Source organism: Trypanosoma theileri (assembly GCF_002087225.1).
Source record: "Trypanosoma theileri isolate Edinburgh chromosome Unknown TM35_Tth_6_V1, whole genome shotgun sequence".
Taxonomy (NCBI): domain Eukaryota; phylum Euglenozoa; class Kinetoplastea; order Trypanosomatida; family Trypanosomatidae; genus Trypanosoma; species Trypanosoma theileri.
The window spans coordinates 474,653-484,436 of NW_021639848.1; the positions used below are offsets into that span (position 1 = coordinate 474,653).

At 47.0% G+C, this 9,784-nt stretch overlaps 8 protein-coding genes across 8 annotated transcripts; 1 reads left to right on the forward strand and 7 right to left on the reverse strand.

The window, feature by feature from the left end:
• Window positions 1–412: 412 nt before the first annotated feature.
• On the forward strand, window positions 413–754 carry TM35_000062870 (uncharacterized protein; the record flags this gene model as incomplete). The annotated part of the gene is made up of 1 exon (XM_029023324.1): window positions 413–754. The coding sequence occupies one exon, from the start codon at window positions 413–415 to the stop codon at window positions 752–754; it is 342 nt and encodes a 113-aa protein (XP_028885348.1).
• Window positions 755–2,048: 1,294 nt separating this feature from the next.
• On the reverse strand, window positions 2,049–3,386 carry TM35_000062880 (uncharacterized protein; the record flags this gene model as incomplete). Its single annotated transcript, XM_029023325.1, has 1 exon — window positions 2,049–3,386. The coding sequence occupies one exon, from the start codon at window positions 3,384–3,386 to the stop codon at window positions 2,049–2,051; it is 1,338 nt and encodes a 445-aa protein (XP_028885349.1).
• A 1,286-nt stretch (window positions 3,387–4,672) lies between these two features.
• Window positions 4,673–4,978, reverse strand: TM35_000062890 (Tbingi protein; the record flags this gene model as incomplete). The annotated part of the gene is made up of 1 exon (XM_029023326.1): window positions 4,673–4,978. One exon carries the CDS (start codon window positions 4,976–4,978, stop codon window positions 4,673–4,675), a length of 306 nt encoding a protein of 101 aa, XP_028885350.1.
• A 230-nt stretch (window positions 4,979–5,208) lies between these two features.
• Window positions 5,209–5,760, reverse strand: TM35_000062900 (Tbingi protein; the record flags this gene model as incomplete). The annotated part of the gene is made up of 1 exon (XM_029023327.1): window positions 5,209–5,760. One exon carries the CDS (start codon window positions 5,758–5,760, stop codon window positions 5,209–5,211), a length of 552 nt encoding a protein of 183 aa, XP_028885351.1.
• A 74-nt stretch (window positions 5,761–5,834) lies between these two features.
• On the reverse strand, window positions 5,835–6,512 carry TM35_000062910 (Tbingi protein; the record flags this gene model as incomplete). Its single annotated transcript, XM_029023328.1, has 1 exon — window positions 5,835–6,512. The coding sequence occupies one exon, from the start codon at window positions 6,510–6,512 to the stop codon at window positions 5,835–5,837; it is 678 nt and encodes a 225-aa protein (XP_028885352.1).
• Window positions 6,513–6,521: 9 nt separating this feature from the next.
• On the reverse strand, window positions 6,522–7,163 carry TM35_000062920 (Tbingi protein; the record flags this gene model as incomplete). The annotated part of the gene is made up of 1 exon (XM_029023329.1): window positions 6,522–7,163. One exon carries the CDS (start codon window positions 7,161–7,163, stop codon window positions 6,522–6,524), a length of 642 nt encoding a protein of 213 aa, XP_028885353.1.
• Window positions 7,164–7,231: 68 nt separating this feature from the next.
• Window positions 7,232–7,564, reverse strand: TM35_000062930 (uncharacterized protein; the record flags this gene model as incomplete). Its single annotated transcript, XM_029023330.1, has 1 exon — window positions 7,232–7,564. The coding sequence occupies one exon, from the start codon at window positions 7,562–7,564 to the stop codon at window positions 7,232–7,234; it is 333 nt and encodes a 110-aa protein (XP_028885354.1).
• Window positions 7,565–8,262: 698 nt separating this feature from the next.
• Window positions 8,263–8,730, reverse strand: TM35_000062940 (Tbingi protein; the record flags this gene model as incomplete). The annotated part of the gene is made up of 1 exon (XM_029023331.1): window positions 8,263–8,730. The coding sequence occupies one exon, from the start codon at window positions 8,728–8,730 to the stop codon at window positions 8,263–8,265; it is 468 nt and encodes a 155-aa protein (XP_028885355.1).
• Window positions 8,731–9,784: the final 1,054 nt, after the last annotated feature.

Sequence of the window (9,784 nt, forward strand, 5' to 3'; positions counted from 1 at the left end):
CGAAGCTGCCGAAGCAACCCCGTTGGTTCAGTTTGTCAGCACGGTTGGGTGCCCACGGGCCCTCCCGTAAAGGAGAGAAACGGGGACACATGCCCTTGCGAACACGCGCCACCTCCCGTGGAGACGGGGTTGCCGCCATAAAATCCCAAACCTAGACGGTGCATAGCCCACAGACTACGCGAAACCCATTGGCCTCTTCATTCGATAAGTGAAGCAACGTTCCGAGTGGTGGTATTTCATTTGTGCTTGCGCTTCCACCTATACTACACCTCAGATGTCGCCGCACAGAGCCAGACCGGAGTCAAACTCAACAGGGTCTTCCCTTTCCCCGCTTAGCCCTTCAAGTCCGTTCCCTTGACTGTCGTTTCGCTAGATAGTAACTCGGGACAGAGGGAATCTCATTACTCCATTCATGTGCGAACCCAATCACACCCCAGGGCAATGGACCAGCGTAAAGGAGCCACACACCTCCACTCCAGTCACTCACAAACATGTCGATGGATACCACCACGCCGCCATTCAGAGCACCCCACAGAGGCCGCAGTGGAGTGATCCAGCAACACAACAGTGTCCTTCCCACTCACAGTGCACACACACACACAATGACAGTCCCACATGCTCATATCAGAGAGGCACCGCGGCATTCCCTAAAATGTACACCAAGTCACACACCTACAGAGAGGAAAAGAAAAGCACAAGAAAAGAAAAACAACAGGGTACCAACAGTACACAAAGCACCCACAATACACAATAATCACAGCTGACACTCCCATCAGAGAAACACATTCACCCACACCAGCACATCAACTCAACCCCAAAAAAGAAAAAAACAAAAAAAAAAACAGACCCATTACGTGGAGCCGAAGCGGAACAGTCTCAGTCCATCTTCCCCGCAGGATGCAGTCACTCAAGCAAGCCGCACAACAAACAACACACACCACAAGAGCAGAATTATGTTCGTGGCAATGCCGTGAGTGACAACACCGAGAGAGAAGGTGAGAACAAAGAAATGTGTTTTCATTACGTGGGCGGTGTGAGTAGCAACCCAAACACACAAAGGAATACACAACAGAGGGGCACACTCAAACACCTACAACCCACCAATCCTTATACCAAAATAAAAATGTAAAAAAAAGAGTGACTGCATGAAGCAGACACAATAATAGAGCAAAGATGTAAAAGGAAAAAAGGAAATTCATTACTTACTGTGGCTGCGATGCCTGGACACAGTTCAATCCACACCAAGGTTAACAACGGAAAACCATTGTGTACTGAACATGCTGTGCCCATTTCTTTATTCTTGATGTCCCTGCAACAGTTTGTATATAATGAAAAAAAGAATCATTCCATAAAAATGAACACACAAGATACACAAGGTGTATTGGAATCGCAAAAGAGAAACACACAGCTGCACATAATGTGCAATGGAATTATAATGAAACACACACAAAGGATAAAACAATAAAATGAAAACAAAACAAAAAGAAAGCCATGATCACCATGTGAATATCTTCAGGAGGCAAGAACACAATTCCCTGCAGTAGGTGTGTGTGTCTTTCGTACAGGGCGAGCAGTGGGAATGATGAACACATGATGACAGTCCACACACACAAAGAGAAGGAAGGTTGGTAGTGTGCGTGTTTGTGTGTCTTGAGCCTCCTGCCATTCTTCACATTTCAGTCACAGCAATTACAACACATTGGGATTGTATACCATTCCCATGGGTAAAAGCAATAGAGTCATTAATATCACGGAACACACACACACTTCACTAGGCGAGCACAGTCAATGGCGGCAAAGCAGAGCCCAGATAATAATGCGAACAAACAAAGAGGACACTCCCCTCACAAAATGATGGTTTGTCATGTGTTGAGTGCCATAGGGAGTCCAATAGATCTGTTCAGTAAAAAATGCAAACAAGAGATTTATCTTGCTGGAAGAGTATAAAGAAGGTCTGATATCCAACCGAAAAGAACAGTCTCCCTTACAATGCATTCATATCCACTAAAACAAAGGTTAACTGTGCAACTGTATCATGGCAACACCGTCTAGCAAACAAGAGTGCAGCCCATCACACATAACAGAAGCAACAATAAGGACCCGTGTAGCATTGCAGGACTGCTGCTGTCATCTTTCTTCTTCTTGGCCTTCTCCGCCGCACGTTTCGCCTCTTCCTCCCTAGCTTTCTCTGCTGCCTGTTTCGCCTTTTCTGCCGAAACGCGTTTCGCCTCCTCTTCCTTGGCCTTTTGTGCCATAGCCTGTTTCGCCTTCTCCTCTTCGTCCCTTTTCCTCCTCGTGTCCTCCTCTTCCCTGGCCCTTCTCGTATTCTCTTCTTCAATCCTTCTCCTCTCCTCCTCGGCTCTCCTTGCCGCTTCAGCCCTTTCCACTGCCTCCTTCTTGGCTTTCTCTTCCGCCGCAATCCGTATCGGTCTCTCCGCTTTCATCTTACCCTTAAATTCCTCGAGCACAGATGGTTTTACACGTTTCCTATCGCCGACCGTCGCATTCCTTTTGCTTTCATTTACTACAATCCTACTGGCATCGACGTATTCCGTTGCGTTTATTTCGGGGGGCTTAGTCTCCGCATCCGCCTTCTTCACAGCGACATCTGGGCAAATCCCTTTTATACCTTCTAACATTTCGCCTATTTTTTCGCCTGGAAACACCGTGGTGTTTATTTCGCAGGCCTTGGACTTACCAGTTAAATTTAAGAGACCCAACCTTACGGTTTCAAATTTATTGTATTGTGCACTGATCTCATCAAATTCCTTTTTCCTCTCCTTGTCCGTCAAACAACCCCTGTTTTTCTCATGTTGGATTGTGTCGTTATACCAGTCGAAACCTTGTTTATACCGTCCATGCACGTTAAGGAGGTTCTCGTAATACGTCTTACTTAAGTGTCGCGTTGCCTCCACTCTAGCCGTCAGATTTCGCGAAATCGATATTGCATCATTGTACTCCTTCATCATCTGAGCGTAACCCTTCATGAACCCCTGCACCTCAGCGCCATTGCATTCCAACTTTTTAACTCCAGGTACACTCCCTTCCGTTACATCTCCCCTCAAACCCTTCAGGATGGCTTCGGTTTTTTCCAGTGCGTTTCTGGTGACGATGCTACCCTTCTCACACGCCTCCGCTTCCCTCTTCCATAAACTCAACAGATCCTTGCCTTCCTCCAACACAGTCTCCGGCGACTTAAAACCTTCAACCTTTGGTCCCTTCAACACCTTATCTATATCCTGTTTGGCCTCGGTGAGACTTTCCTTGATTTTTTCAGGACAACCAGCGCTCGGCTGGGCGCCTTCCGCTCGGGCCACACACGCACAACACTGAAGAAGTACCAACAGGTACACCACACGGCGCAGTTGGACGAACATCGTTGTCATGATTATCCCTGTGAGTTGCTTGGATCTATGGTAACAAGGAAGAAGAAGAGGGAAAGGAGAAAAGAAGGAGAAAAGTAGACGCACATATAACACATAAGGCAGACAGTACACAGCAACAACGAGAGAAAGAGAGAGAGAGAGAGAGAATACACATCACAACAGCAATCAAACACATCCCCCAACGAGGGAACACAGTAAACCACTCACACAATAAAACACACCCAGAGTTACACAGATATTGAAACAACACCTTGAACCTAGAAGAAGTGGAAAACAAATCGTATCAAAACAATATTAAATAAACGTCTCTACAACACACTCCAATATCCCACCCGGTATTCATACACACAAAGTGTGTCTGTATTCTCACTATAATAAAACCATTACCAGGCAGTCCGAACACCAAAAACACAGTGTACACCTGGCAACATACAACAACAATACCACAAATCATCAGCAAAACAAAGAGACTGTACAATAATCAACACACCTCCAAACAGAAAAGAAAAGAAACCAATGCATCACCATAATATTTATACCAACACCACAATTGGAATCTAAAACCCACTCACCCACAACCATAACAAAAATGACTGCATACATCATTGGAACACCATGCCACTCTTTACAAACAGAGGCAACACACAATTACTCTCACACACACATATTGCCTCTTTATTTATCCCTATTACTATTATTATTTTATTTTTTCCTCAGAATGCCAATTCGCCCCCTCTTCTCCCACAGCATCATCAGCAAAAAAAACACCCACCCAAACACACACATACTTCACTCCATGATGTGAATTAGGAGGGTACGATCAAACATATCCCTTTCCATCGTAACCCAAAAATGAAACCACACACCACACCACCACGGTTTTTCTTTTTGTTCTTCGTGGCTTTATGGATATTACTCCAATGGTACGGCTATCAACCGTACACCGTAGAGCACCTAATTACCGACTTTCGAGTGGCTCTGAAGAAGAAGATCCCTTCATTTTATAGGATCCTCAAGCTCTTGTAATATGATTTTTGTTGTAGCCCGTTCCCATACGAGAGAACCAGTCTGCGAGAAATCCGATCGAGTAAACCCCACCAGATCTCTCTACTCTCACTTTTCTTACCCAGAACCCGTCCTCCAGTCTCCTTTTGTTATTTTTGGGGTTTTTGTTATATATTGCCTCAATGAACTCCTATTTATTTCGTTGCTTCTTTTTGGTCGGTGACATACACCTTGAGCTTACTCTTCTATCAAGGTTTCCATATTCGAGCTCGTCGCTGATTTTATAGAGGTGGGGAGGTAGGCTGCGTGGGGTTTCTTGGTTGTGAAGACTGTGGCATGGCGTAGTTCCGCTCCACCGAAATAAAGAATTTTGCCAACCGCTTAGAAAAACATAGTTTCTTCAGGGGTACATCAACTATCGTAAATTGAACTCGCAGTGGATGAAGAGCGGGGCAACTCAAGAGATGAAGAGCTGTTTCTTCGCATTCGTCACGTTGGCTGGTGTGCGCGCGAGTAGGTTGATACCCGTGACGTGACACTCGGTGTAGAGTTATGCCTGACTTACTCATACACATTGACGACCACATGAGGGACAGAGTAATGCCGGAAGGTCTCTTGTTTTCGTTGTCTTGTATCGTGCAGTGGTGGAATTTGTTTTTTGTTGGCATACCCTCTCTATAATGGAATTATCTACAGTGGAAGAAGAGGGAGGCTGGGTGGGCGTAGAACTTCTGGCATACTCCGCATTGGACTTTTTCTCTGTCCTCACACTCCGGTGTCGACGTATCTCGCTGGCGTTTCTTATTGCGCGGAAACGTTACTTGTATTGTTGCTGGCAGAATTGGAGTTCCAGGTGGGTATTTAAACTCTTTGTGGCATGCGAGACCACCAATGTTGGCGAAGTCACGTAGACAAAATTCACAGCGTAGCGGAGCAGGTTGCGGGATGAGTTGAACTTTGGGTGCATCCTTTTTGTGGGGTTCTCAGGATGTTTTGCTCTAATATGGGATTTAAGGCCCGTTTTAGAGCGCGCTACCATATAACATTTCTCACAGGGAAATGCTGATTCCTCTGGAATCGGTTCGTTGGCTCGCGGGCGTTTTTTCTCTGGGACAGGGCATGTGACATTGCGCATGTATCTGAGGTGGCGTGTTAATCCATTTTGGAGCGGAAATGTTCGTTTACACATACCGTGGGCAAACGGATGGAGTTTTGCTTTGGGTAAAGTGGAACGGGGTAGCGTTGTTTCCTGAGGTGGGGGTTGTGAAGGTGGCGGAGGTTCTGGCGGGATGTCCGGCGGAGGTGGCTCATGGGGGAATTTAATCTTCCAGAGCGCGCCGGCTCTCTTGAACCCATGTTTGTTGATCATATGTACTACTGCGCCGTTCCTGCATGAGTATTGTGCCCCACATTCAGTGCAGGTGGAAGGTTCTGTCGCTTTGTTCAGGGCATAGAGCGGTCTTTTCTGGCTAGGTGGAATAACGGGTGCTGGCATATTGATTTGTTGGGATTACACCATCGACAACCAGAGGGAATATGGGTTTTTATCTTTCGCAGCAACCAGCCATAGCGATGCGAAGCACCTGTGTGAAAACGTGCTAAGGCTGTTTCTTCTTCTCTAGTGAGTTCCGGATTATCTTTGGTGGGGTCCCAGGATCCAGTGATTTTTGATCTATGGGAGGGAGGGGGTGTATCCTCTCCCTTAAGGATTCGTTTAGCGTAGGCTATTATATCTGTGATCCAAGTATCTGTTCTTTGTGGTAGTTCTGCAGCTTTTTTAGCTTCTGTGTCGCTTTTTTCATTTTTTACTACACCGCAGTGGCCAAAGATAAATTGTAGTCGTATGCGGGCTTTGCGACGTTGCACTTGAAGTATGAGGTTCCACAGGAGCCGTAGTATTGGGTCTTTTACGGTCAGTGGACCTGTTTCTAGCGCCGTGAGAAGAGACAGTGAATCCGTGAAAATGAAGACCCTGCAGGGCGTTGGGTTATTTGCGGGGATTATTTTAAGTAGTCTCCGTAAACCTTCGTATAGCGCTACGGATTCAGCTGTGTAGCTGCAGGCTAGGGGGCCAGCGCCTCTATGTGTGGTGCATAGCAGTTCACCATCTTTGTATACCATTGCTGCTGCTCAAGATTTTACTCCGAGAAATACGGAGCCATCAGTCCAGATTTCATAATGGGTACGCGGCGGCAGATCTGTGCCTTTACGGCGGAAGTGACGGGCTATCCAACGCTCGGATGCTTCTCTTTTCTGTTCTTCAGGGTCATCAGCTGATACATTTTCCAGCGATGTGAAGAAGCGAGCGCGTTTACCAAACCGTAGAGTTGGTGTCAGTAAAGGGGGCTCGCGTGGCTCTATAACAAGTGTTGGATAGATTTTCATGATGCGTTCATAGAATTCTCGTACTGGATGGGTTTCGTGATAGACTTGTTCTGCGCTTTCTTTGAGGGATCCACCTCGTGTTTGGCATCGCATTAAATATTTGAGGCTCCGAATCATGGCCGTCATCTCTAATGGGAGAAGACGGGCTTCACGTAATGCGTCTGCGGAGCGACACCCATATGGGATACCTGCTATGGTTCGGCAAGCTTTATTTTGACCTGCATCAAGGACTTTGCGTGAAGTGGGAGCCGCATCCCAATACCAGATCTCAAAGCCGTAGAGCGTCTGGGCTTGAACTAGTGTCCGGTAGAAGGCTCGGAGGACGTCACGCTTCGGTCCCCATGTGGTGGAGGATATTGCTGCAAGTTGTAGTAACCTAAAATTCATGCGATTGCCTTGTTTGAACCATATGGGTAGACATGCCTCGGTGGTTTTGGAAGGTGATGCCTAAGAGTTTAGGTGCCTTCTTCGTACCTACGGTGATACCGCGTAGTTCGAAGAAAGGGGATTCGGGTCTGATTATCCAAAAGGGTGTATTTTGTCTTGTCCACATTAATGTCCATAAAATATTTTCTGGACCATTCATCCACTACGTTTAGTCCTTGTTGCAGTGTACTGTTGATGATGTCTCTGCTGATGTGTCGTACTGCTAGCGTGAGATCATCGGCGAAAAAACCATGAAATAATAAGGGAACTTGGAATAATCGTTTGCTTAGTGTGTTCATTACTATAATGAACGCAGGTGGTCCGAGGACTGTTCCTTGTGGCACGCCGCGGTGGAAAAGCATTAAAGGAGAGGATTTACTGTTTACTCGTACTTAGGCTTGACGTCCTTTCAGGAAAGATGCTGGCCATCGAATGATGTGCGGTGGGATATCCATCTCTCGCATCGCACTAACTATCCGATCATGGTCTACAGTATCGAAAGCGTTGGCGTAGTCGACGAATACTGCTCCTGTACGCGAATCAAGGGTGGGTCTTGTGAGGGCTGCGCGTAGGTGTAATAGTTGATCCAATGTAGAGTGACCAGATCTAAATCCAGATTGTTGTGGGGTTAGTTTGGTTTCAATGACATCTTGAATTCGGGCCGCAATGATCCGCTCCATTAATTTGGACAGACAACTAGTGAGTGTAACTGGTCTGAACGAATCTAGATCTGCGGCTTTCTTTCTGGGCTTAAGGAGTGGTACAATGATGCCTACTTTCCAAGAGAGTGCAACTATACCAGTTCGGAGGCTCTCGTTGAAGAGAGGGCAAGAGTCTCTGCTTTGGCACGAGGTCCAAAGTGTTGGAGTGCCTCGCCGTAGACACCATCTGGTCCTACGGCCGTTCCTTTAGGAAGGAGACGCTCTGCCCTTTCCAGTTCTGCTGTTGTAATGGGGATGAAGTCTGTATCGGTAACTGGAATGGGCGGTGGAGGGTAGGAATGTGGGTGACGTTTAGCTCGTCGTGAACATAAAGGGATAAAGTGCTTGGCTTTCTGATTTTATGTGAGTGCCGTGTTGTTAATCTTTATCGCCGGGGTGCTGAGGGGGCATGGGGCGTAGATCCTCTTCAAAATGTTCCCACAGCAGCCGTCTGCCACGGCCATGTTATTACAGAGGGTTTTCCATCTCTTATGGGATGTTTGTTTTAGCATTTCTCTTCTACGAGCTACTAGTCTGTCTCGAGAGACAGAGAGTTTGCAGCTGTAAATCTTCTCTTCGATTTCCTCTAATTCTGGAGCCCAAAAAGGGGCAGTATCTCGACCCCCGCTTGGAACACCCGCAGCTGTTGCGATACGGATGGTGGAGGTCAGCAGTCGTTCTCTCTTGTGAACGCTCATTTTCTCTTTAATGCGTTTGTTGCACTGTGCGTTTGACATTTGTCTAATGCGAGACCATTTCGCTTTCTTCCATGCATAAATGGATTGGGGCGCGAGGGCGAGGGAACCGCAGTGGTTCGTCATCACCATCTCCTACTGCTACGTCGAAGAGGATGATGTAATGGTCGCTGTCCGGGGAGAAGGATGCCGTCCATGACTCTAGACGGCATTCTCGGGATATTGTCACATCTGGCGCGGACGGGCCATGGCGTGTGGTGTGGCGAGTGCATTCTCTAGCGTTGTGAATATAACGTAATCATTATCTAAGCACCATTGTACTAGCACATCGCCAAGGGTATCAGGGGGGATCGCGCAATCCCATGCCATTGCATGCGCATTAGCATCTGCACCAATGAGGTGAGGTCCGCTTGTCGTCAAAAGCGTGTCAAGTTGCGAAGTTGTGTATGATCTCTCCCCAGATGGAAGAATATAATGACGTCACTGTTAGCGCCAGACCTTCTGACATGTGGATCGTTGCATGAGCATGCTCAATGCTTGCAACTACGGTGAGTCCTACTTCTACTGGCAGATCTTCACGCACAAGAATCGAAACGCCGCCTCCTTTAGAGGGGTGGGACACTTCCCCATGATGTTGGTAACCAGCGATTGTGAAACTCGACACTTCCGCACAAGATAGTTTCCTCTCGCTTAGAAGGCAGAATGTCACATTCTCCTCAAAAAGGGTTTTTGTGGAGAGCAAGCCTCTAGGCCTGGATAAGCCCAGCTGAGTTCCACTGCATTCTTCGCAGTGAAGGGCCGGGATTTTCCTCTACATCACCACCACTGAGCAGCAACCTGGTGCGGGTGATACTGCTGATAGCACGTTGAAACGTGCCCCAGGACCTTCTTGGATATATTTTTGCCCCAGCACGACGCGGCTGGTCCCGGTGCTGTATAACGCCGTAGTCTAAGGGCCAACGGGTCTTCCAGAAGAAAAACGTCGCTGGTTCTTAGATTCCCCCGAGAATACGAAGTAATGGACCTTGGCACCAAGTTGAGGTGGCCGGCATTGCCAAGGACGTTTTGTTGTAAAAGATGAAATGATGAAACTCAGAAATGATCATCATACTATACGGAGTGAAATAAATGAACTATTTCGTATGTTACAAGAAGGTTTTAATGTTTTGCATGAGCAAAGTGATAA